This window comes from Balaenoptera physalus, assembly GCF_965194825.1.
Source record: "Balaenoptera physalus genome assembly, chromosome: X".
Classification (NCBI taxonomy): domain Eukaryota; kingdom Metazoa; phylum Chordata; class Mammalia; order Artiodactyla; family Balaenopteridae; genus Balaenoptera; species Balaenoptera physalus.
This window is the reverse complement of record NC_138903.1, coordinates 47,607,549-47,635,315: the sequence shown is the minus strand read 5'-3', so window position 1 is coordinate 47,635,315 and position 27,767 is coordinate 47,607,549. Positions and strand designations below refer to the sequence as shown.

General features: G+C 36.5%; 1 protein-coding gene across 11 annotated transcripts in view; it reads left to right on the top strand.

Annotated features, from left to right (window-relative positions):
• WNK3 (WNK lysine deficient protein kinase 3) overlaps positions 1-27,767 on the top strand; it is a 398,421-nt gene that overhangs the window by 66,052 nt on the left and 304,602 nt on the right. For 9 of the 11 annotated variants that reach the window (XR_014258450.1, XM_082445069.1, XM_082445070.1 and 6 more), the window contains 9 exons: positions 7,750-7,814; positions 11,170-11,317; positions 11,979-12,095; positions 13,279-13,434; positions 13,516-13,567; positions 15,169-15,318; positions 15,681-16,609; positions 26,508-26,598; positions 27,139-27,269. Coding sequence is in view for 10 of the 11 variants with exons in the window: in XM_082445069.1 (XP_082301195.1) it covers positions 7,750-7,814; positions 11,170-11,317; positions 11,979-12,095; positions 13,279-13,434; positions 13,516-13,567; positions 15,169-15,318; positions 15,681-16,609; positions 26,508-26,598; positions 27,139-27,269 (1,839 nt within the window). In the remaining variant the exon portion in view is untranslated. Of the gene's footprint in view, positions 1-7,749; positions 7,815-11,169; positions 11,318-11,978; positions 12,096-13,278; positions 13,435-13,515; positions 13,568-15,168; positions 15,319-15,680; positions 16,610-26,507; positions 26,740-27,138; positions 27,270-27,767 lie in introns of all 11 variants that reach the window. The other 2 variants (XM_082445071.1, XM_082445064.1) reach the window with 2 other exon arrangements.

Here is a 27,767-nt window from a genome sequence, read left to right as displayed (position 1 = left end):
AGATGGCTCAGTTAGTCTCCTCCTTTTTATCTCCAATATGCATTCTCACTCCTACCATTAAAACAAATAAACAAACAAACAAAAAACAATGTTAGTTGCTCTCTCCAAATAGCGGTAGAAAGCTTGGAGAGGCTGAGACAAGAGTAGTGCATGATCAATTTGCTGGTTGATACAGACTCTCGATAACTCAACTAACAGCAGATATCAGGGGGAAAGTATGAAGTATAAGTCTCCTTTGAGTTAGGTTCCCTTTCATGAGGTGATCTCTAGAGAGGTCCGGGAGTGAAACCTGGGTAATGTTTTCTTCAGTCCAGTTCTACATGCCTTGTAATTAATGAAACTTCTTCCTAGTTTCTGTTACTCTTGTCTGTAAGCCTTTGTGGTGCTGGTGTGTTTTCATCTTTTTTTATTCCTGCCTGTTTAATAGCCTGGGTGTCATTTTGTGAGTTTATCCAAGGAACTGTGCTGTGTGTAGATCAGTTATTTCTTAGGGTAAATTTCATTATTCGGAATCTTGGCTTGGCCAAAAATTGGGCTTAGATAAGCAATGACTTTATAGGTGCAGGGTTCTTTATAAATATAAAAATATGGAAGTGGGCATCATACACTGATAATTTTCTTTAATTAAATAAGCAAAAATTTCACTGTTAAACAGGTATATACAACATACATATAGGCTTGAGCTACTTTATGTCTTCAGTTAGACCTGAATTTGATCTCTGGCTCTTTGAATTATTTATTGTGTGATTTGAGGCAAGTTATTTAATTTCTTTTAGTTTAGGTTCTTTTTATCTGTAAAACGAAGTTTTAAAATGCCTCTCTTGCATTTGCAACTTACTTTGAAATGCATAAAAAATAAGATGGATTGATGGATATACATGTGATAATGCAAATATAATAAAATGCAATAGACTGTGGGTGGTGGATGTATAGGTTTTCACTGAACAATTATTCAGCTTTTCTGTATGTTGGAAATTTTTCATAATGTCAGAAAAAATGCCTATTTTGTAGGCTTTTTAGGAGTAGATGAGGTACACATGAGAAGTGCCTGCTGTGTAATAAGTGCTCAAGAAATAATGGTTGTTAAAAGCACTTCGTGGGAGAGACATGTTTTATAGTGTCAGTAATACAATAAGGCAGTTTATAAAATGTTTTAAAATACTTCCCACTTTTACTGCTCTCCTTCACTCCAGAATAACCGAGTAAGAATTTCTGGAATGTGCTTGAGCTTGCATTTTCTTTCCTTCTGTTTTCTTTTTTCCCCTTTTTCCTCCCCTCTTCTTTTGCTTCCCTTAAGATTATAAAGTGCATCCAAGGGCTAAGAACCACTGATGGTAGGAGGGCAAGTAATAGTGAAGTAAGTAAAGGAGCGAGAAGGGTTAGGAACTAACAGAAAAGCTTCTGTGGTATGCACAAGGGGTCTCTGCTCTTCAGTATTCTTTGGAGTCATTTGTCTATTCATTCATTTTCTTTCTTTCAATTTTTGCCTCCATCACTTATAGACTCAGCTTCCTCATTGGTAAAATGAAAGTAATAATACCTACTGCTTAGAGTTGTCATATGGGTTGAATTTAGTTAAATAATGTATATAAAGTGCTTAGCATTTAATAAATGCTCAATAAATAGTGGTTGTTTTGTTGCTATAATAAAAATAAAAACAATAATAAAATGAGAACATTATAATAGTGAAAGGCATTATTGAGCAGCTGTTCCTATTTCAGGTATTGGTTAGGCATCGGGGATATTGTGATAAATCTTACAGATACAGTCTCTTCCTTCAAAGAGCTCACAGTATCATGGGTGAGAAAGATCAAGAAACAAGTTCAATCACTTTGTTATACAGCAGAAACTAACACACCATTGTAAAGCAATTATACTCCAATAAAGATGTTAAAAAAAAAAAAAAAGAAAAGAAACAAGTTCAAGACAGCATTTTTAAATGCCAAGACAGAGAGGAGAGAATGGTGTGGCCCATGGAATTCAGGCCTAGTTTTGCTTCTCATTTTGGCCTTGTCCTCATTCTGCAAGTGAGTTATAGGTACTTTAGTTTTATTGAACTTTGCTAGCTAGTTATCAAGGTCTCAGATATCCAGATATCAAGGTCTCATTAGGAAAAGGGATTGGTACCTGTCTTTCATTTGGATTTGAAGGTGAGGGTTGGGGAGAAATGAGCATAATATACCATTTCCTGCCTTCCCCTTCCCCCTCTAACCTGGTCAGTTCATACTGAGGTTTTTTTCCTGGACAAATTAGACTAGCTTCTAATTATAGATTAGATAATTAGCTCTTTAATATAATCACTGTTTAAACATTGAGAGCAAATACTTTGGCAAAGAGATTTCTTTTTTTTTTTGTACACACAAGATTCAACAAAATGTATCCAACTTTAACAAATGTTTGTCTTAAAGAAACTTAAAAAAATTATGGTGAGTCCCAGCAAGATGGAGCAGTGCCATGGTGTCTTGATGCATAAATCTGGAGGCAAAGTAAACAAAAGATAGTTACTATGGCAACAATCTGGAATTATATTTTATAACCACTTATAATTATTAACAGGATTATTAATGCTACTTTCTGTTGGTCCTCAGAATCATGGCTAATAGTTGGTTCATCTGCGTTTTTTATATGCCAGCTTCAAACCAAGTTCTGTCATAATATTTCTAGGAGTTTCAAAATTAATATTTGCAAATAGATGCTGGGATATTTGTAGATGTTTTTCAAATTTAGTGAAATGTTTCATTCTTACCTTTGTCTAAAATAACTATAAAGTTGTGCATTGAAATAATGGGGACCTGCACTGAGATTATCAGATTTCAGGGTTGATAAATCTGTACAAAGTTGAATTAATTTTTTTCTTATTACCAAAGCAAGATGAATATAGTTAAGCTCGCTTAACACCAGGTGTATATTCTTCCAGACCATTTTATATGCTTATGCATACATGCAATTTTAATGTAACCATAATGTATATATACTCTTTTATAATCTTTTTTCACTTGTAACATCTTATATGTTTAAGCACATTTTTAAAGGGCTGCATAATATCCTTTAGTATGGATGTACCATTATTTATTTAATGGAGCAGATAAAGGAAACAAGTGACTATTTTTTTGCTGTTTGTAATTATATTCCATGTCGTGAGGAACATTTTTATAGCTAAATCTTTCTATGCACTCTTAATTATTTCCTTGGGATAGATTTCTAGAAATAAAATTGCTAGACGTTTTAAAAACTTGATACATATTGTCAAATTACCCTTCAGAAAGGTCTAAGCAGTTTACAATCCCATAAATCCCAGTGGTTTATGAAAGTGCCTATTTTCCTCTACACTTAGTATTTGCTATCCTTTGAAAGTTTTAAATAATCAAATGTAAGTAGTGACATTATAAAAAGTAGTAAAATGGGGGAAAAATCACCAAAGAATGCTATTTTCTTAACATGGTAGTGATTATGATATTTGTTATTGTATTCCAAGCTTTTGTCATATGCATAAGTGTTTGTAATTATATGTACACTTTTGTTTTCTGCTTTTTTCATTCATTGTTAAGTAATTTTCCCTGCCTTTACTTGGACTTCACAATTCTAGTTTTCAGTGGCCACACAGTAGTGAAATAAGTATTCATATTTACCTCTTTCTCTATTCCTGGACAACAACTTGATGCCAGTTTTTACTGTGCATAATACCACAATAAAAACAGAGTTAGCTACCATTTATTGAACATTTACTATGAAACAAACTTTATACTATGTACTTTTTTCTTCCTTTGTATTATTTCCTTAGGATTGATGTCCAGGATTAGTAATATGGGATCACAAACATGTGTATAGCACAGCCTTTTTTATATCATTGTTTTCTTTCTTATTTCTTTCTATCAATACCTTCAAACATTTATTGGAAGCCTAAAATGTTCCAGGCACTGTGCTAAGAGGCACTGAGAATACAAAGATGAATCATTCAGAGTCCTTAAAGTCAGGCATTAAACATATATGATAAAGAAGGATATGATAAAAGACATTAGAGGATGACAGTCCATTGATCTGTTGGTCAGTTGGTCGGTCCATCCATCCATCCATCCATCCATCCATTCATCCACACATGATTTTCCCTCTGATATATAGAGCTGGTTGCAGACATAATGTCCTTTTACTCTTAAATATATCATTGCTATAAGAACAAGGTTATTTTCTTAACCACAATACAATGACCAAATTCAGGGAATTTAACATGACTGTAATACTATTATTTAATCTGTTGTCCACATTAATATTTCACCAGTTGTCCAAGTAATGTACTTTATGGCAGTTTCCCCCCCTTGATCCAGGATCTAATTGAAGATCGTGCATTGCCTTGTACTGTTTGTCTCTTTTATCTCCTTTAATCTGGAACAGTTCCTCAGCCTTCATTTGTCTTTTATAGCATTGATATTTTTTAAGAATAAAGGTCAGTTATTTTGTATTGGGTTGGCCAAAAAGTGCCTTCGGTTTTTAAGTAAAAATAAAAGACACATTTTTCATTTTCACCAAGAACTTTATTGAACAACGTATTCACTCTTTTGTTCCAATACCTTCTGCCATTTTTCAGGCAACTCCATAATTCCATCTTCCCAAAACTTTTTATCTTTTTGAGCAAAGAACTCTTCCAGGTGCCTTTTACAGTCTTCCAGGGAATGGAAATTTTTTCCATTAAGAGAATTTTGTAAAGACCGAAATAAATGGAAATCCGAAGGTGCAATGTCTGGTGAATATGGCGGATGAATCAAAACTTCCCAGCCAAGCTGTAACAGGTTTTGCCTGGTCATCAAAGAAACATGTGGTCTTGCGTTATCCTGATGGAAGATTATGCGTTTTCTGTTGACTAATTCCAGACACTTTTCGTCGAGTGCTGCTTTCAGTTGGTCTAATTGGGAGCAGTACTTGTTGGAATTAATCATTTGGTTTTCCAGAAGAAGCTCATAATACAGGACTCCCAACCCCACCATATACACAACATCACCTTCTTTGGATGAAGACCAGCCTTAGGTGTGGTTGGTGGCGGTTCATTTCACTTGGCCCAAGATCTCTTCCGTTCCACATTATTGTACAGTATCCACTTTTCATCTCCTGTCACACTTTTTTTTAAAATTTTCTTTATTTATTTTCTTTATTTTCTTTTATTTTTTTGGCTGCGTTGGGTCTTCGTTGCTGTGCACGGGCTTTCTCTAGTTGCGGAGAGTGGGGTCTACTCTTTGTTGCGGTGCACGGGCTTCTCATTGCGGTGGCTTCTCTTGTTGCGGAGCACGGGCTCTAGGCGCACAGGCTTCAGTAGTCGTGGCATGCGGGCTTAGTAGTTGTGGGTCGCAGGCTCTAGAGCGCAGGCTCAGTAGCTGTGATGCACGGGTGTCATTGCTCCACGGCATGTGGGATCTTCCCGGACCAGGGCTCGAACCCGTATCCCCTGCATTGGCAGGCGGATTCTTAACCACTGCGCCACCAGGGAAGCCCCACACTTTGTTTTAAAAACGGAACGTTTTCATTACGTTTCAATAGGGAATCGCATGAGGAAATATGGTCAAGAAGGTTTTTTTTTGCCTAACTTATGTGGAACCCAAACATCAAAGCAATTCACATAACCAAGCTGGTGCAAATGATTTTCAATGCTTGATTTGGATATTTTGAGTATGTCCGGCTGTCTCCTGCATGGTATAATGTTGATTTTTCTCAATGAATGTCTCGATTTGATGGCTGTCAACTTCAACTGGTCTACCCAACTGTGGAGCATTGTCCAGCAAGAAATCTCCATCACGAAACTTCGCAAACCACTTTTGACACATTTGATCAGTCACAGCACCTTCTCCATACACTACACAATTCTTTTTTTGCGTTTCAGTTATGTTTTAACCTTTCTTGAAATAATAAAGCATAATATGCGGAAAATGTTGCATTTTTTCTTCCATCTTCAATATTAAAATGGCTACACAAAAATTCACCAGTTTTGGTAAGTCTTTTTTTTAATGTGGGCTGATATGACACCTGTCACATACAATCTAAGAAAATTGTTTCAAATGAAGTTAAAGACAACTAAGTGCTACTAGAGCTATCTTACAGAAATACCAATCGAACCTTTTTGCAAACCGAATAGAATGCCCTTCAATTTGAGTGTGTTTGAAGTTTCCTTTTATTCCCCACATTCAGATCATGCATTTTTGTCAGGAATACCATGCAAACAATGTTGTAACCTTTGTGCATTGTATCATATTAGGAGCCATGTAATGTCAGTTTCTCCCAATATTGCTGAGGTTAAATTTGATTACTTGGTTAAGGTGGAGGCTGCCAAGTTCTTCCACTGTAAAGTGACCATGTTTTGCTTTTGTAATGAATAAGTGATTTGTGGGGAGATATTTTGAAACTATATAGATATCTTGTTCCTCATCCAACTTTTACCCACTAGTTTTATCATCCATTGATGATTTTCTAACTTTGTCATTCCTTATATTTATTTGGCTTTGTATTGTAAGAGCTTTCTTTTGTTTGTATCAGTATGAACTCTTGGATTATTTTATTTTATTAAATACGTTATATTCTGTTACTCATTATTTATTTTCATGCCCAATTGTTCCATATTTGGGTAGTGGGAACCCCTTCAAGGTGGCTCAAGTGTGCTTTTGATATGTTCCCATCGTTCTTTGAGCAGTTCTTTACTTTGGGGGATAGCAAGATGATCCAGGCTCATCTTATATTTTCCTTGCCCCAGTGCTGGAATCAGCCATTTCTCCAAGGAACCTTTATCCCTTTTAGTTTAGAAACCAAGATATGAGATAAGGTATATGTGTTTTTTAAAGAGACTCCAAGGTGATTTTGCTGGTCTTTCTGGAGCCCATTGTAATAGAGCCTTCTTGTATACAGGAGTTCCATTCAGATATTTGCTAAATGGACAGGACTAAGGAGTAGTTGAAATAGTCCAGGGAGATGAAGGAATATAAGTAGAGTCACTGTATATGAAAAAGCCCAACTCATTCAGAGGACCTAGAGTTCACTGTGGCTTCAAGAAGAGAAGAGCTAGAGAATGAGGCAGGGACCAGTTCATTGAGGACTTTATTTGCCATCCAAAGGAACTTAACCTTATAGAAGATGAGGGGCCATCATAGAGGGTTTAAACTAGGTAGATAAGTGATTGATTTTGGTAGATTTGCATTTTAAAGTCACTGTACTGTCACCAGCGGCAATGCATAGGATGGATTAGATAAATGTTTAACATTATTTTCCAGCAGGGTTGGCATTTGCCTTTATAAACTTTTCTGCTAGATGCCAGTATTGCAGCTGCTGGATACTAACAGCTCAAAGGAATTGTTGGCAGTAGTTTAGTGAAAAGGGAATGAGAGAGAGAGACCATACAATACGTTAAAGCTTGAATCATTGATTTATCTGTTTCTGGAATGGCAGCAACTCTTCCTTTTATTAGTAGTTTTACAATCAGGACTGGAAGTCATTGAAAAATAACACAAACAAAAGTATAAAAAACAATGCTGTCTTTTTTAATGAAAAAGTCTTGATGAATATCAATACTGCTACATTTTATTTTTCTTTATCTTTGGTAGTAACATCGATAATAGGATTGATATAGACATTCAGTAATGTAGACATTTTACCTGGTTTGTGTGGTAACCAAAGTATGAAATGTAACAAACACGTTTTCTGCAATAATAGCAAATTGCACCTTCAGCTTAAAGTTTGCTGTTATCGTAATAAGTTTTATTTCTGTGCTATTTACAGCCTGTATCCCAAGCAGTTGGAGCTGAACAACCAGCAACTCTTCTAAAACCGGATTTAGTTCGAAGGTGAGTATCTTCAAATTAATACCATGAAAGCGATGAGGGTATGTTGAAGTATTGCATTCATTAGGTACTTAGTGTTTCTTGACTGAAGAAGTTTCTGTGTTCTAGTATTTGTGTGTATGTTCAATAAAAATAGTAGATATTATTTTTACTTTTTTATGTTAATAAAGATCATATGGACTATGAAATTATTGACCATTTTCTTGTTCACATTATTATAATATTCTGGGGTTGTTATTTTTTGGCTGCACCACCGTGGCTTGTGGGATCTTAGTTCCCTGACCAGGGATTGAACCCATGCCCTTGGCAGTGAGAGTGCAGAGTCCTAACCACTGGAGTGCCAGGGAATTCCCATCATATTCTGTCCTTAGGAAAATATTATAAGAATTAAAAAAGGAAATAAGAAATAATGTAATTTAAAGTTCCAGCTAATCTAAAGAAATAAATTACAACCAGATATATAATCATATTGTTATTTGGTAGTTGTAAACTAATATTTTTCTCTATCTTGTTCAGATTGGGTTAATTTTTCTTGTTCTGTCTTCAGGTTCACTGATTCTTTCCTTTGTCCTATTCATTCTGCTATTGTGCTCACTCAGTGCATTTTTTATTTCTATGATTGTACTCTTTCTATAATTTCCATTTGTTTCTTTCTTAGTATCTTCTATTATTATGAGATTTTCTGGCTTTTCATTTGCTTCAAAAGTATTTGTAATTGCTCGTTGAAACAATTTGATAATGGCTGCTTTAAAATCCTTGTCAGGTAATTCCAATATCTGATTCATCCTGGTGTTGGCATCTGTTGATTGTCTTTTCACATTCAAGTTGTGATTTTCCTGGTTTTTGGTATGACAGAGAATTTTCATTTGTCTCCTGGACATTTTGGACATTATGTTAGGATACTCTGGATCCTATTTAAATACTCTATTTTAGCAGTCAGTCACTGTGTTTAGGTGCAAAGGTCCTGGTCTACTTTTGTGGACTATGGTTCTAATGACAATTTAGTTTTCAGAGTCTTTGTATTATTATTCTGATCTGCTTGGTTCACCTGACACCATTGGGACCCACTGCTGGACCAAGGGGTTGGAGAGCACTTCTCTAGGCCTGCTGCCCTAAGCCAGCTCTCCAGACCACATGCTACTACTGGTAGGGTTCCCACCAGCATCACCACAGGAGGAAAGGGCCCACCTGAACCACCTTCTGTTGATAGGTTGGGGTTCAGGAGACCACTGGGCTTGGGCTACCTTTGCCTTTTGGCCCAGGAGTCAGGAGATGCTGAGCTTGGATTGCTTTCTGTCACTGGGTGGGTAATCAGGAGATGCCAAGCTGCTATATTTTTCCTCAAGTCCTGGGAGTCCCTAGCTAGTCTGCCTTCATTTTTTCACTCTTCAGTGCCCTCCTGTGATATTCTACTGTATTATTTCCAGATTTTTTAGTTATACTTAGTGGGGAGGAACGGGGAGAGTTGAGTTTCTGCCATCTTGTCCCAAACCCTAAACTAGTGTTTTAAGATAACTTTGCAAAGTGAATGATACAGCTGCATTGACTAGAATTATGTCCCTTTTATCCTCTGAAGGTGTTATTTATTACTGCTATTTCTCTGTCTATTAAAAAACTAAAAGCAGTATTAATGTATTTTCTTCCTCTACTTGTATTTATGAAAATTCTTTTTCACAGGGACATAGAAAAAATTTTAGGAGTTAGTTTTATTTTTTATTGCATATCTTTATATAGATAGTTCCTGAGTAGTTTTTAGGAGAAAGGACTTAACCTAAAAATTAATTTAAAAAATATCTGCTGCTTACAGATCTCATTTAAGTTTCAAATGTATTTATTGGAATTTTTGTTATTTATTGAAATATCTTCAAATTTATTAAAGAAAAAGCTGAAAAATACCTTTGACACAGATCAGCTGAAAGTTAGTCTGCCCTGTCATAATCATATTGACTTGAACCTGCAAAATATAACTAGTTAGAATTAATCATGTTGAATCATTTTCACATCATTCATTTTCAGTTTTTTTAACCAAAATTATGGTGTATTTTTTCTTCTTCCCTCCCTCCCTCCCTCCCTCCTTCCTTCTTCCTTCCTCCCTTCCCTCCTTCCTTCCTTCCTTCCTTCCTTCCTTCCTTCCTTCCTTCCTTCCTTCCTTCCTTCCTTCCTTTCATTCTATTGAGGTAAAACTCATGTATACCCTTATATTAGTTTTGGATGTATAATAGAGTGATTCAACATTTGTATATATTATGAAATGATCACCACAATAAGTCTAGTTTAAACATCCATCACCATACATAGTTACACAATTTTTTTTCTTGTGATGAGAACTTTTAAAATCTACTCTCTTAGCAACTTTGAAATATGCAATACAGCATTATTAACTATAGTTGCCATGTTGTACATTACATGACTTATTTATTTTATAACTGGTAGTTTGTACCTTTCGACTCCCTTCACCCATTTCGCCCACTTTCTACCCCCTCCCCCCACACCTGCCTCTGGCAACCACCAATCTGTTCTCTGTATCTATGAGCTTGGGAGATTTTTCGTTTTTTTAGATTGCACATATAAGTGAGATCATATGGTATTTGTCTTTCTCTTTCTGACTTACTTTACTTAGCATAATGCCCTCAAGTTCCATCTATGTTGTTACAAATGGCGAGATTTCATTCTTTTTTATGGCAGAATAATATTCCATTGTATATACATACTACATTTTCTTTATCTCATTTTCATTTCTTTTTCTGTTTCCTGCACTATTCCTGTCTTCCACACCTCATGTATCCCCTGTTGAGTTTGTTACATAAACAGCTATATTTTGAGTGAGAATTGGTTTTTAGAAGTTTTATTTGAACATATTAATAAGAAAAACCCCAAAACAAACAAAATAAAATTGCTCAGGAACATCCCCTGATAAAAGGTTCCACAGAGGTCCATCACTAGCAGTGTTTTTCTTTCACTCCCACTACTGTGAGATGTTTGCCTAATACATACAATATAATCTCAGTGTTTCATAACTTTTAAAAACAGCTTTATTGAGATATAATTCACATACCATTAGATTTTCACCCATTTAAAGTGTACAATTCAATGGCATTTAGTATATTTGCAGAGTTGTGCAGTCATAACTTTTTGAGAGATATTGTACTACTTATATATTTTATTTAAACATTATTTATGATTTTCTAATTGAGGGTTTTTCTTAGAATTTTACCATCAAGATGGAATGATTCTATCCACAAAGGAATTTCAGATGTTAACTCTGATTTGGGTTAAATATTGGACTTTGAGAATCATGGAATAATGTCTTCTCTGAGAAATTGAATTGGAATTGCTTTTGTTTTTTTAAAAATAATAGTTTGAATAATGATGTGGCAGCTGTGAAGGAAAACACCAATACCCCTGATAACCCAAGTGGAAATGGCAAACAAGATCGGAGCAAACAGAGAAGAGCTTCCTGTCCTAGATCAGAAAAGGGGACTAAATTTCAGCTTACTGTCCTTCAGGTCAGTGTATAAATGTGATTTGATTAAGAGTGCATGTTGAGGTCTGGGGGGTCAGGGAGGGGCGATGTTGCTGTGGAGGTGAGTATAGAGTATTATGAAACTCTGCAGCAAACACTCTTGAACACAAATCTTTGTATATATACCTGATTATTTCCTTATGATAGATTCCTAGAAGTAGAATTAGTGGGTCAAAGGGTATGAAGATTTTTTTAAAGTTTCTAAGTACATATTTCTAGGTTGCTGTCCATAAAGTTTGGACCAGTTTACATTTCCATTAGCAGTGCATTTTCTTTAGCTTAAAGGGTCAATTTGTGGGAGAATTTTGGAAATGAATGACCAGATTTAGATCTTTGCATTGCAGATAGCTATAGTGACCGTTGTAACTTTTTTTTTTTGCCTTTTCATAAAAGTTGTGTTCCTTTTCTTTCCCACAGGTTCACATTTCTAACTTATTTTTTGCTGAATAATTTGAGCCTTAGATTTGTCATACAATGGTTGTTTAGACAGTATTTCATCAAGGGAAAAACAATCTTTTTAGATTCTGAACAGTTTAAACCATTTTTTTCATATATTGTATGTGAGCTCATCCAAATGTTTCCTGCACCATTTACAAAGAGAAGACAATGACTGACTCTTAAACTAGTGACATGTTTGTGCCCAGGTGTCAACCTCTGGAGACAACATGGTGGAGTGTCAACTGGAGACACACAATAACAAGATGGTCACCTTCAAGTTTGATGTTGATGGTGATGCACCAGAGGATATTGCAGACTATATGGTAAGTACAGTAAAACCAAATTATTTTCCCTTCAGCATTCTGTCTCTTTTTCCTCTCTAACTCTCCCCCCGTTTATTCAGAGCCATCTTTTTTTAGGGTACTGCTAGTTTTTAAAATTTGTATGGAGCTAAGTTGGTTATGATCAAGAGTAAGTCACTATACCTCCTCTGGTTTCTGTATATTTATGTGTAAAATATGAGGGAGTTTCATTAAGAGAGGATCTAGGTCAGTGGTTCTTATCCCTAGCTGCATGTCAAAATCACTGGAAGAGCTTTTTAAAAACAATTCTGTTGGGAATTCCCTGGTGGTCCAGTGGTTAGGACTCGGTGCTTTCACTGCCGTTGTCCGGGTTCAATCCCTGGTTGGGGAGCTAAGATCCTGCAAGACATGTGGCGCAGCCAAAAAAAAAAAACCCAAACAAAAACTAAAACAAAAACAATTCTGTTGCCTGGGTCCCTAATTAAATCAGAATTTTTGGAGATGAGGCCTAAGCATTAATAAAGTTCCCCAGGTAATTCTAATGTATTAGCTACTGATATAACATCTTACATATAGGTGTTCAAGTAATGTTCATTTCATTTAGTTTTTGTATTTTCTTTGAATTGTTAGGCTTAAGTTACTATTCCCCTCCTCTTTTTTTTTAATGGGGATGAGCTAGGGTGGCATGAAGAGTACATAATGCTTTTGTTTCTGCCAGTTTTCTTTGTATATACATTCCTGGCCAAGCAGAATTTAACATTTTAAAAGTTAATAATTTTGTCAGTCTGCCTCTTATTTAATGTAGTATTTTCTGAACTGTCTCTAGGCCATTCTTTATCATCTTTAGAGATGCTTCATTTTGTGATTTTTTTTTTTATTTAAAAGCTTTTGAGTTTGGACATCCTAGTTTTAAATGTAAACATTACCTCAGTTATGTTCTTCAAATGGCAATCAATTTATAGAATGCCAGATTTTTTTAAAATGCTGGCTTCTGGTAGGTAGTGCCAATCTGACAAATGTCAGTGGTCTCAAAATAGAATAATTTAATGTATTATGTGGCATTTTATTGCTGGTCTTTGTTAATTCTGTTGTGGCATTTAGATCTAAATACCTAATTTATTTTTCTTTATGGTAGTCACCATATTATAATTTTGAAGAAACTAAATTCATTCTTGTGAATAGAATTACTTTTACTTTTGGATAGGTGGAAAATAACTTTGTCCTGGAAAGTGAAAAAGAAAAATTTGTAGAAGAATTGAGGGCTATCGTAGGTCAAGCCCAGGAGATCCTTCATGTCCACTCTGCTGCAGAAAGAGCCATTGGAGTTGACTCTATTACTGTGGAATCCAGCAGTAGCCACGTAAGAGCAATTGCTTAGCAAATAGGTCTTCTCGGCTATGTATCAGGAACTTCTTTATTTATCTATTCATTTTTAATTCAGACAGGATCATCTGAACAAGTACAGATAAATTCTGCATCCACTCAAACCAGCAGTAAGTATACTTAATAAAATTTACCATTTGGCTTTTGAAGCAAGACATTTGGAAACTTTTAATGTACACACCTTGGGAAAGATGTTAGCCAATAAAGGAATTTGATAAATTGTTAATGTAGGTTTTCCCACACTTTGAAAGGACTTTATAGCCCAGAAATAAGAAGTAAAGAGTGAGAAGTAAAACCATTCTCCAGATTTCCTCCAAGTATTGGTTCTTTACCTGATTAATTTATTTCTGAGTTGTTGCATGGTATGTTACCAGAGAAGCAGTCACAGTACTGCTGACCTCTAATGGCTTTATTGTTTGAACTTAACTGGTTAAGTTTTTTTTTTCCCCTATATGAGATGGACAACAAGTTTCTTAGCTAAAATCATTATGTTCTAAGTTTGCCTCATGTTTTAATAGCATTAGTATCTTGATTTCATTCCACCAATGATATGCTTCTACCTGCTCTGATCACTGATAAGTTTTTGTAAATCAGATACCAGATAAACTGCCAGGGACTAAAAATGGGGTCTTCTATTTTCTTTTCTCATAACCTTATCTCTCCATTCTTCTCAGCTCTGGTCATGGGTATATTTAGAGTGTCTGGGAGGGGGAGAAGAGCCACAGACGAATGAGGACATCTGAAGGAATTATAACAGCATGAAGAAGCAACAGGTGGTGTGGGAGTCATGGAACCAGATACCATTACCCTCAAATGTAGTTTGTGTTAGGATGTCAGGGTTCTCCTCTGTCTTCTTTTTCTCATTAGCAGGAGTCTTGAGTAGATTTCTTTTTATTTATTTATTTATGGCTGTGTTGGGTCTTCGTTGTTACGTGCGGGCTTTCTCTAGTTGCAGTGAGTGGGGTCTGCTCTTTGTTGCGGTGCACGGGCTTCTCACTGTTGTGGCTTCTCTTGTTGCGGAGCACAGGCTCGAGGCGTGCAGGCTTCAGTAGTTGTGGTACACAGGCTCAGTAGTTGTGGCGCACGGGCTCAGTAGCTCCGCGGCATGTGGGATCTTCCCGGACCAGGGCTCGAACCCGTGTCCCCTGCATTGGCAGGCGGATTCTTAACCACTGTGCCACTAGGGAAGTCCCTGAGTATATTTCTGACTGGCAAAGTAGGGTAAAGTTTAAAAGAGAATAACTTTTTTGAATAAGTTAACAAAGTAGGTGTACAGATGTAGGGGCTTATTTTACTTTATTTTTTAAGTTGTCATCCAGTAAAATAGACTTTTTTTTCTTTTGGTGTAGGGTTCTGTAAATTTTAGTCCTCTTATAGATTTGTGTAAGCACCACCATAATCAGGATACAGAACAGAAGATGTAGGTTTTACTGGAAAAAGTGCTTTTTGTTTTTTTCCCAAAAGTGCCCTGCTTTTAATTGCTATTGATACAATGTTTGTTTCCGTAGAATCCAAAATCCTTCTCTAAAGATATCTTGTGCTTAGTTGTTAGAGTATTTGTCAGTCAGGGTTGGGAGGTCTGGTCTTATAAGTTACACATATCCTAGTGCCATTGGAAATGGAGATAAAAGACAAATCGGTGTTTTAACCTGGTTTCCTTAGTCAATAGGTAAACATATTGACAATTGCTTAGCATATTAATTTTTGCCAGTTCTTTCTACAGATGAATCTGCTCCTCAGTCATCCCCAGTTGGTCGATGGCGATTTTGTATCAATCAGACAATAAGAAACCGTGAGGCTCAATCTCTTCCTTCTCTTCAGCAGTCCATGTCTACAGTTCCTGGGCTAAATCTGCTTTCTAGTAAGTGTTTGTTCTCTGCCACCTTTATCCAGACCTGGAAGATGGGGATGCAAAATATATACTGTATCCTTAACTTGTTTTCATGGGTATTTTATGCTTATGAGAATTTTCATAAGCATTTTTGAAGATGTTAATGTTAGGAGGTAACTTAAGCCATTTAAATTTTTAAATTTATGAAAAAAAAGGAAAAGGTTTTTCTCTTTGTTAGGTTGAATTCTGTGTATTTTGAGTCTTATTTACAAGAGTACTTTCACATAGGTTCTAATTTGCCCCTTGCTCCTCCTGTTCCTTTTGAGTTTGAGTACTAGTCCATGCTTTGTACTTACCAATGCATGCTTAGCCATTCTTTGTTATTGTTCCAGGTCCAAGAAACATAAGTAATAAGGAAATGTCACAGGACACGCTGCTCACTCTAGAAAATAATCCATGCCAGCGTGCACTTTACACCTCCACATCAGAACACAAGGATGTAGTTGATGGTAAGATTTCTGAATATGCCAGTGTAGAAACTAAGCTGCCAGCTATACTTTATCAAGTGGAAGATGACAAGCAGATAATGGCACCAGTTGCTGGTAGTTCCAGTCATACGGCTACTTCAGTTCGTGCAGTTCCACTTGAATGTGAGGGACTCACCAGCCAAGCAGGCATATTCCTACCTGTGTATCCAGGTCACCAAGCTGCCAGTCAGGCAGTTCCTGGTGAGTCAACTCAGATTGCTCCTAACTCTCTTACAACCCTGGCATTTATGTCTGATCAAAAGCCTCAGTCCTTACCAGTGCAGCAGCCAACTACGGATGCAGAGTTTATTTCCCAAGAAGGAGAAACCGCAGTGATCATGGAAGCAAGTTCTCCTAAGATGGTCATTCCCACTCAGACCCCTGGCCTTGAACCAACTAGCCTTCTGTCCTCTACTGTCGTGGAATCAGATGGGGAAGGACCTCCAAAAATGGAGTTTGCAGACAACCGAATTAAAACTCTGGATGAAAAATTAAGAAATTTGCTCTATCAGGAGCATAGCATATCTAGCATCTATCCTGAGAGTCAGAAGGATACCCAAAGCATAGACTCTCCGTTTTCTTCCTCTGCTGAAGACACAGTCTCATGTCCAGTGCCAGAAGTCATAGGCATCAGTCACTGTGGAGTTCAAGATAGTCCTGCACAGTCCCCTAATTTTCAGCAGACAGGCTCTAAGATTCTGTCCAATGTGACTGTGAGTCAGCCTGCTAACATATCAGTGTTCAAAAGGGACCTGAATGTGATAACTTCTATACCCAGCGAATTATGTTTACATGTAAGTATCATTCTTTCTAACCAATTCCTTATCCTATGCTTTTAAAGAAATGCCTTCTTTTCTAAAGTTCTGTCCTTTGAAATGAAATGATCTATGTCACAAGATTCTGAGGTCACAGGTATTTAAGAAGGCCATAGCTTAGGCTGCAGGGGCCCAGAACTTAATAGAGACGGTAGAACTTTCTTGGTGAGAGAGCCCTCTGGTGAATTAGCTAGGAACTTGTGAGCAATGTTTCTTTCTGTATTAATGACAGAACAGGACTGACTTATAGATTGTTTTAGTGGGTAGGAAGAACTTGCTTTTAGATTTCCACTTAAAAATGCCTGTTATCAGTTTCATTTTTAAAAATATTATGGTTTTAATTTAATCTTGTTTGTGGGTTTTTATTTATTTGAAAAAAATATTTTAAAAGAAAAATTTAAAAACCCCATAACCTCATAACTTGTTTTTTTTAACTTATGTAATGTAGGAATTTAATTTCTCTTCTGTTCCTTCAACTCATAGGTATAACCACTATCTGGTGCTTATCCACTATATGGTACTAATCCTTCTTGACTTAAGCTTACACAGATCTACTTACAAACCTACAACTTCTTATTCACAAAAATAGTATTGTGCTATAAACATATTGGTCTACAACTTAATTTTTTAATTTTACAGTATATCATAGACATATTTTTAAATATTTATCACTGTATCTCTTTATTACTGTTATTATTATATAAGAAGTATATGCATGTATATAAAGTAAAATCCACCCCACTTCTAAACCTATAGACACAGCTGTTGATAAATCTTTCCAGACATGGTTTTCACTAATATACAAATATTTATATAGCACTTCTTTATATGTATTATATCTATTTACAAAGACACAGATACATACTATATATACACATACTTCCTTACATACATGTGCTGTTCTAAATTTTTTTCCCACTTATGGACATCTATCCATGTCAGTATACATAGTTCCACCTCACCTAACTTTTTAAAAAATATATTTATTTATTTATTTGGCTGCATTGGGTCTTAGTTGCAGTGCGCAGGCTTCTCTCTAGTTGTAGCTCTTGGGCTCTATAGCGCACAGGCTTGGTAGTTGCGGCGCACGGGCTTAGTTGCCCCGCGGTGTGTGGGATCTTAGTTCCCCAACCAGGGATCGAACCTGCATTCCCTGCATTGGAAGGCGGATTCTTAACCACTGGACCACCAGGGAAGTCCCCTCACCTAACTTTTTTAAACAACAGCATAATATTCCATTGAGTAAATATAATTTAAGTACTTATTTTTTTGGTAAACTAGTAATTTAAAATTATGCAATTAATGCATAAACACAAAAGAAATTCAGAAGGATAGAAAATTAAAAGGAATTGTTGTGTTAACACTCCCACTACCCAAACAATATTAAGTTCCTGGTTTTAATTCTTGTGGTCATTGCTATTAATAACTTATAAATAATATACTTATCGTTTTTTGATTTAGTAATTTTATACAATAAATTTTTACTCACTTCTATGAAGGGTAGAGAAATTATATTTTCCCTTTCCTCTACTTTTCTTCCCCATACACCTCCCAATTTTTATTACTTAAATTACTTTTTAACATTGGCAAAGTTTATAACATCTACATTTTTTTCATTATCAGTTGTGCTTTGTCTGTAGGTTGATTGGAAGAACTGAAAATCAGTAAACAGCATTTATATTATGATTATTTGTGTTATCTGATAATCACATAATGTGATTAGAACCATAAAAAAATGAAATGTAATTCTCTGTCATTTAAACTTTGTTGCTCAAGAGACTCTTCCAAGTGTCAAGGTTAAATGGATTCTTTTGTTTGTTTCAAGTGTCCATTGCTACATCTAGATCAAACTTATTACCTGCCACTGTTTCTGGTGTCCTAGAATTCCTTTTTGTTTCCCCCCTGAAATGCTTCTATGAGTCATATTTTTAAATATGTTGCATGGGTGACCAATTTGTTTTTATTTTTTTAATGTCCAGAAATATCTTTATTTTGCTTCACACTTAAGTACAGATGGTAGGATCATTTTGAGTTAATTTTTGTGTATGGTGTGAGATAAAGGTCCAGCTTCATTCTTTTGCATGTGGCTATCCAGTTGTTCCAGCACTGTTTGTTACTTTATTCTTTGTTGTTATTATAAATGAAATTGTCTTCTTAATTTCCTTTTCAGATTTTTCATTGCTAGTGTATAGAAATACGATTGATTTTTGATTGTTGATGTTGTATCCTTCAACTTCGCTGAGTTTTTTTATTAGCTGTGATAGCTTTTGGTGGATTTTCTATATAATATCAGTATATAAGATCTTATCTGTGAATAGAGACAGTTTTATTTCTTCATTTCCTATTTTTCTTATCTATTAACTTTTCATTTCATGCTTTTTAAAAAAATTTTTGGCTGCATGTGGTCTTCATTGCTGTGCGTGGGCTTTCTCTAGTTGCTGCGAGTGGGGGCTATTCTTTGTTGCAGTGTGTGGGCTTCTCATTGTGGTGGCTTCTGTTGTTGCGGAGCATGGGCTCTAGGTACGCAGGCTTCAGTAGTTGTGGCACGCGAGCTCTAGAGCGTAGGCTCCGTAGTTCTGGCGCACGGGCTTAGTTGCTCCACGGCATGTGGCATCTTCCTGGACCAGGAATTGAACCTGTGTTCCCTCCATTGGCAGGCAGATTCTTAACCACTGCACCACCAGGGAAGTCCCTCATTTCATGCTTTCCATCTCTTTGTCCTTTTGCTTTTTGTACTGGGAGAATGTCTCAACTTTTAAGCTGTTTATAATCTCCTATTCAGCTATTTTTTTATGTCAAGGATTGTATTTTTAATTTCTAGTAACTATAGTTCATTCTTTTTCTTATGGATATAGTATATTCACACATCTCTTTCAACATATTAAAGTCTTATTCTGTGTTATTAATGCTGTTTCCTTGGGTATTCTGTTTGTTGTTTAGTGTTTTCTTAAAGTGCTGATTTCCCAAAAGTGTTGGTGATTCTTCGTTGTGTACTCAGTTTTTCTTTTTCTCCCATAAGATTCCCTGTTTGTCCGTTTGTAAATGCTATATATAATTACTATAGCCTTACTCCAGTAATTGTGGGAAAAGCGTGGGACATGCTTCCTGGCCCTGGGTATTGCAACTTGTCTTTAATGCTGCCCAGAGGGAGGTCCAGTAGCTAGTCTTCAAAGGTAGCAGGGCTTCCCCTTACTCCTGGATCTTGTCTCTTCCGTACATTACTGACCTTTTTCTTGGCAATAAACATTTTCCTCCTTACCACTCTTATTTGGGAGCAGACGCCTCTGCTGTCTTTTGTTCATTGTGGAGATGAAGTGGGAAGGTGCCCCAACCAGTTCACTCGTCCATTCAGTGAATATCTGCTGAGCAGTGAATAAGTCAAGATCTCTGTTTTTGTGGAGCTCACATTCTAGTGGGGGAAGATAGATCCTAAACAAATGAATAAAGGGCTATGATAGGAAGACTAAGGAATTACTTTATATAGGGTGGTCAGGGAAGTATTTGTATGTAATGGTGACATTCATAGGTGGAGACCTGTTCCAGGAAACAAAAGAAGGCCAGTAAGTAGGAGAGTGTTATAAGATGATGCTGAAGTGACAGATAGGAGACAGATAGATTGTTACAGCTTTGTAAGCGTTCTGTCCAACCACCCATCCTTTTGGTTGGCCAGGGCGCTCTCTCCTGCTGCCCATATCTACCACCTGAATTCGCTGCATTTTGAAACAGTTCCTGCATATGTCATCATGCATTAAAGGAGGCTGCTTTTTCCTCCTTTAATCGTATATGCAGGGCTTCTCTGGTGGCGCAGTGATTAAGAATCCGCCTGCCAATGCAGGGGACACGGGTTTGGGCCCTGGTCTGGGAAGATCCCACATGCCACGGAGCAACGAAGCCCATGCGCCACAACTACTGAGCCTGCGCTCTAGAGCTTGTGAGCCACAACTACTGAGCCTGAGTGCCACAACTACTGAAGCCCACGCACCTAGAGCCCGTGCTCTGCAACAAGAGAAGCCACCACAATGAGAAGCCCACGCACCACAAAGAAGCATAGCCCCCGCTCGCTGCAACTAGAGAAAGCCCACACACAGCAACGAAGATCCAACGCAGATAAAAAATTAATTAATTAATTAATTTTAAAAATCTTATATGCATGTGTCTACATCTGTTTTTCCTGTTGTACCTGTGGATTTGGGTTGGTAAGGGAGGCTAGAACTTGTATTTAATTTATCATCTTGATCCAGTTATTACTTAATAAAAATCTTTTCTGTAATTTCAGTGGGACCAGTGCAACACTTTCTAAATCATAATATTATTGAGATTTTTTTCCTCTTTATGAAAGTAATATTAGTAGTCCAAAATGGGACTTTGGAAAATAACAACTGTTCAGAATTTTACTTTTAATAACTGCTGACTTAAGTGTTAATAATGCTTACCCCAAACTGCAGTTTACTTAGTGCCGCTTAGGCTGTCTTCCTTCAGACAAATGCTGAATCCCTTTCTTTGAACTTTTACTCTTTTAATTTTCTAAATTACTAGGGGCCATTCTCATGTTTCCCAAATTATTTCTGGCTGTGTATATTAATTTTTTGTATTAGTTATTATAAGACATTTATTTTTAGAATACTCAGAATACAGCAGCAGTTAATTCTGGTTTTTGAGGGGAGGGATGGGAGGACAAGAAGAGGGAAGAATGATTTTGTAGCCAGCTGTGGCCTGATGTTAACGATTTTTAGAGTTTAAATTTGAAATAATTTTGAGGTCCATTGTAAATTTCTGTGTGCTTATATAATGTAAGAAACTTGATTTGGTAATATATTTCTGTAAATGTAAATGCCTAGATATCTTGTTTTTCTATGTTTATCATGCGTGTCAGGCATCTTTAACTCTCTTAGATAATATAAGCATAAATGAAAATTTCCATTTTAAGATCATAGGGTTTAAGTAACCTTTTCTAGTGAATTGGTGCATATGAGGGTTATTTCCTTCATATTTTAATTTTCAGTTTTCAAAGTTGCTATAATAAAAAATATTCTAGGGTGGAAGTTTAACATTCTGCTGTTTTATTTATCTGAAGTCTAAATAGTATTTTTAAAGAAAGGGGAAGGCTTAATTCCTATAAGTTGAATACTTCAGGTTTAGTCTGATATGATACTATTAATAGAAGTATACATAGCATTCTAATTTTTTTACATTTTTATTGGAGTATAATTGCTTTACAATGGTGTGTTAGTTTCTGCTTTAAAACAAAATGAATCAGTTATACATATACATATATCCCCATATCTCTTCCCTCTTGCATCTCCCTCCCTCCCACCCTCCGTATCCCACCCTTTTAGATGGTCACAAAGCACCGAGCTGATCTCCCTGTGCCAGGTGGCTGCTTCCCACTAGCTATCTATTTTACATTTGGTAGTGTATATATGTCCATGACACTCTCTTACCCTGTCACATCTTACCCCTACCCCTCACCATGTCCTCAAGTCCATTCTCTAGTAGGTCTGTGTCTTTATTCCTGTCTTGCCACTATGTTCTTCATGACCTTTTTTTCCCCTTAGATTCCATATATATGTGTTAGCATACGGTATTTGTTTTTCTCTTTCTGACTTACTTCACTCTGTATGACAGACTCTAACTCCATCCACCTCATTACAAATACCTCCATTTCATTTCTTTTTATGGCTGAGTAATATTCCATTGTATATATGTGCCACATCTTCTTTATCCATTCATCCAATGATGGACACTTAGGTTGCTTCCATGTCCTGGCTATTGTAAATAGAGCTGCAATGAACATTTTGGTACATGACCCTTTTTGAATTATGGTTTTCTCATGGTATATGCCCAGTAGTGGGATTGCTGGGTCGTATGGTAGTTCTATTTTTAGTTTCTTAAGGAACCTCCATACTGTTCTCCATAGTGGCTGTATCAATTTACATTCCCACTAGCAGTGCAAGAGTGTTCCATTTTCTCCACACCCTCTCCAGCATTTATTGTTTCTAGATTTTTTGATGATGCCCATTCTGACCGGTGTGAGATGATATCTCATTGTAGTTTTGATTGGCATTTCTCTAAGGATTAATGATGTTGAGCATTCTTTCATGTGTCTGTAGGCCATCTGTATATCTTCTTTGGAGAAATGTCTATTTAGGTCTTCTGCCCATTTTTGGATTGGGTTGTTTGTTTTTTTGTTATTGAGCTGCATGAGCTGCTTGTAAATCTTGGAGATTAATCCTTTGTCAGTTACTTCATTTGCAAATATTTTCTCCCATTCTGAGGGTTGTCTTTTGGTCTTGTTTATGGTTTCCTTTGCTGTGCAAAAGCTTTTGAGTTTCATTTGGTCCCATTTGTTTATTTGTGTTTTTATTTCCATTTCTCTAGGAGGTGGGTCAAAAAGGATCTTGCTGTGATTTATGTCATAGAGTGTTCTGCCTATGTTTTCCTTAAGAGTTTGATGGTGTCTGGCCTTACATTTAGGTCTTTAATCCATTTTGAGTTTATTTTTGTGTATGGTGTTAGGGAGTGTTCTAATTTCATTCTTTTACAAGTAGCTGTCCAGTATTCCCAGCACCACTTATTGAAGAGGCTGTCTTTTCTCCACTGTATATGCTTGCCTCCTTTATCGAAGATAAGGTGACCATATGTGCGTGGGTTTATCTCTGGGCTTTCTATCGTGTTCCATTGATCTATATTTCTGTTTTTGTGCCAGTACCATACTGTCTTGATTACTGTAGCTTTGTATTATAGTCTGAAGTCAGGGAGCCTGATTCCTCCAGCTCCATTTTTCGTTCTCAAGATTGCTTTGGCTATTTGGGGTCTTTTCTGGTTCCATAAAAATTGTGAAATTTTTTGTTCTAGTTCTGAGAAAAATGCCAGTGGCAGTTTGATAGGGGTTGCATTGAATCTGTAGATTGCTTTGGGTAGTATAGTCATTTTCACAACGTTGATTCTTCCAATCCAGGAACATGGTATATCTCTCCATCTTTTGGTATCATCTTTAATGTCTCTCATCAGTGTCTTATAATTTTCTGCATACAGGTCTTTTGTCTCCTTAGGTAGGTTTATTCCTCGGTATTTTATTCTTTTTGTTGCAGTGGAAAACGGGAGTGTTTTCTTAATTTCACTTTCAGATTTTTCATCATTACTGTATAGGAAAGCAAGAGATTTCAGTGCATTAATTTTGTATCCTGCTACTTTCCCAAATTCATTGATTAGCTCTAGTAGTTTTCTGGTTGCATCTTTAGGATTCTCTATGTATAGTATCATGTCATCTGCAAACAGTGACAGCTTTACTTCTTCTTTTCCGATTTGGATTCCTTTTATTTCTTTTTCTTCTCTGATTGCTGTGGCTAACACTTCCAAAACTATGTTGAATAGTAGTGGTGAGAGTGGGCAACCTTGTCTTGTTCCTGATCTTAGTGGAAATGGTTTCAGTTTTTCGCCATTGAGGACGATGTTGGCTGTGGGTTTGTCATATATGGCCTTTATTATGTTGATGAAAGTTCCCTCTATGCCTACTTTCTGCAGGGCTTTTATCATAAATGGGTGTTGAATTTTGTCGAAAGCTTTCTCTGCATCTATTGAGATGATCATATGGTTTTTCTCCTTCAATTTGTTAATATGGTGTATCACATTGATTGCTTTGTGTATATTGAAGACTCCTTGCATTCCTGGGATAAACCCCACTTGATCATGGTGTTTGATCCTTTTAATGTGCTGTTGGATTCTGTTTGCTAGTGTTTTGTTTAGGATTTTTGCATCTATATTCATCAGTGATATTGGTCTGTAGTTTTCTTTTTTTGTGACTTTTTTTGTAAAGAAATTCACATTCTTTTATTTATTTATTTATTTATAACTGTGTTGGGTCTTCGTTTCTGTGCGAGGGCTTTCTCCAGTTGCGGCAAGCGGGGGCCACTCTTCATCGCGGTGCGCGGGCCTCTCACTATCTCGGCCTCTCTTGTTGCGGAGCGCAGGCTCAGTAATTGTGGCTCACGGGCCTAGTTGCTCTGCGGCATGTGGGATCTTCCCAGACCAGGCCTCGAACCCTTGTCCCCTGCATTAGCAGGCAGATTCTCAACCACTGTGCCACCAGGGAAGGCCCCATTCTTTTTCGTGACATCTTTGTCTGGTTTTGGCATCAGGGTGATGGTGGCCTCATAGAATGAGTTTCGGAGTGTTCCTCCCTCTGCTATATTTTGGAAGAGTTTGAGAAGGATAGGTGTTAGCTCTTCTCTAAATGTTTGATAGAATTCGCCTGTGAAGCCATCTGGTCCTGGGCTTTTGTTTGTTGGAAGATTTTTAATCACAGTCTCAATTTCAGTGCTTGTGCTTGGTCTGTTCATATTTTCTGTTTCTTCCTGGTTCAGTCTCAGAAGGTGGTGCATTTCTAAGAATTTGTCCATTTCTTCCAGGTTGTCCATTTTATTGGCATATCGTTGCTTTTAGTACCCTCTCCTGATCGTTTGTATTTCTGCAGTGTGAGTTGTTACTTCCCCTTTTTCATTTCTAATTCTATTGATTTGAGTCTTCTCCCTTTTTTTATTTATAAGTCTGGCTAATGGTTTTTCAATTTTGTTTATCTTCTCAAAGAACCAACTTTTAGTTTTATTGATCTTTGCTATTGTTTACTTCATTTCTTTTTCATTTCTTTCTGATCTGATCTTTATGATTTCTTTCCTTCTGCTAACTTTGGGGTTTTATTGTTCTTCTTTCTCTTATTGCTTTAGGTGTAAGGTTAGGTTGTTTACTTGAGATGTTTCTTGTTTCTTAAGGTAGGCTTGTATAGCTATAAACTTCCCTCTTAGAACTGCTTTTGCTGCATCCCATAGGTTTTGGGTCGTTGTGTTTTCATTGTCATTTGTTTTTAGGTATTTTTTGATTTCCTCTTTGATTTCTTCAGTGATCTCTTGGTTATTTAGTAGTGTATTGTTTAGCATCCATGTGTTTGTGTTTTTTCTTTTTTTTTCGCCTGTAATTGATTTCTAATCTCATAGCATTGTAGTCAGAAAAGATGCTTGATATGATTTCAATGTTCTTAAATTTACTGAGGCTTGATTTGTGACTCAAGACGTGATCTATCCTGGAGAATGTTCCATGAGCACATGAGAAGAAAGTGTATTCTGTTGTTTTTGGATGGAATGTCCTATAAATATTTATTAAATCCATGTCATTTAATGTATCATTTAAAGCTTGTGTTTCCTTATTGATTTTCATTTTGGATGATCTGTCCATTGGTGAAAGTGGGGTGTTAAATTCCCCTACTATGATTGTGTTACTGTCGATTTCCCCTTTTATGGCTGTTAGTATTTGCCTTATATATTGAGGTGCTCCTATGTTGTGTGCATAAATATTTACAGTTGTTATATCTTCTTCTTGGATTAATCCCTTGTTCATTATGTAGTGTCCTTCTTTGTCTCTTGTAATAGTCTTTGTTTTAATGTCTATTTTGTCTGATATGAGAATTGCTACTCCAGCTTTCTTTTGATTTCCATTTGCATGGAATATCTTTTTCCATCCCCTCACTTTCAGTCTGTATGTGTCCCAGGTCTGAAGTGGGTCTCTTGTAGGCAGCATATATGTGGGTCTTGTTTTTGTATCCATTCAGCCAGTCTATGTCTTTTGGTTGGAGCATTTAATCCATTTACATTTAAGGTAATTATCAATATGTATGTTCCTATGACCATTTTCTTAATTTTTTGGGGTTTGTTATTGTAGGTCTTTTCCTTCTCTTGTGTTTCCTGTCTAGAGAAGTTCCTTTAGCATATAGCAGTCTATTTTTGATTACTGATTAGTCCATACAAGAAACTTCAATGGTAGAAACAATTGCTCCACCTCACCTAAATTACTACCATTTTGGTTTTCCTCTTTTTGTCTCCATTAGGAGATGTCCCCAGATGCTTCACTTCCAGGGGATCCAGAGGCCTATCCTGCTGCTGTGTCAAGCGGTGGAGCCATTCATCTGCAGACAGGAGGTGGATATTTTGGCCTAAGCTTTACTTGTCCTAGTCTCAAAAATCCTATTAGCAAGAAATCCTGGACTCGCAAATTAAAAAGCTGGGCATACAGGCTACGGCAGTCAACCAGCTTTTTCAAGAGATCAAAAGTCCGTCAAGGTAGTGTGCTTACAGTCAGGGACATAGACTAGGTAACATCATTTTTCATTTACTTCTGTTTCTTTTTGTTGTTGTTCATACACAAATCTTGCCACTTTTTCCACGTAGCCCATGTATGTGACATGTCCCATTAATGTCATTGCCATTTTATTTTTCCTTTTGTAACTAACTTGGTTTTAAAGTATTCATTTCATATAGATACTAAGTCTCGGGATAAATCTTGCAATGTCTGATTCAGAATTAGGGACTTCTACAGTGTTGCTTATTACATTAACACTTTTTTAATTGTCTAGCAGGAGTTAAGCTTTTTCTACTTTTCTTCATTTTTGGTAATGTAAACAAATGTAGTCTTAACAAGCAATTTTCTCCTTTCTGCTTACAATTTGGCAAAACTTGCAGTGGATACAGAAGATACGAGATCAGCAGTTGCTCCTGACCCCATTCCTCTGACAGGAGAGTCCACAGCTGATGCTAGGGCTTTGAGTAGATGTAAAGCAATGAGTGGATCATTTCAGCGGGGTCGGTTCCAGGTTTGTGTCTTTGGTTAAATCATTATCTATAAAGGCATTATAAAAGGTAACAGCATTGAAGATCTAGGTCTGTAGATGGTAATTATTTTAAATGTAGATCATTATAGTATTTAATTTTTCCCCTTATATGCATCCTGTCACCTTCTGTAGCCATCCACTAAAGGCGAGTCTAAAGAAATGAGGATTTTAGTAGCTGAAAGGGAGCACAGAAATGGGTCATCAGTTTTTGGTGGGTGGTTGGGTCATCTTTTTTATAAATCTAATTTCATGTCCTTTAGAACCTTGGCAATTGAATTTATTTTCATTTTATTTTTTAATTGAAGTATAGATGATTTACAATATTGTGTTAGTTTTAGGTGTACGTATGGAATGTTTTTTAATTGCAGAATTTTATTTGAGCAATATGAAGCCAATTCCCTTTGCAAAGGGCCCAATTGCAAAGCTTTGAATATGACAAGTATAGATGGGATTTTTTAGTTTTGGTATTATCAGTGTTTG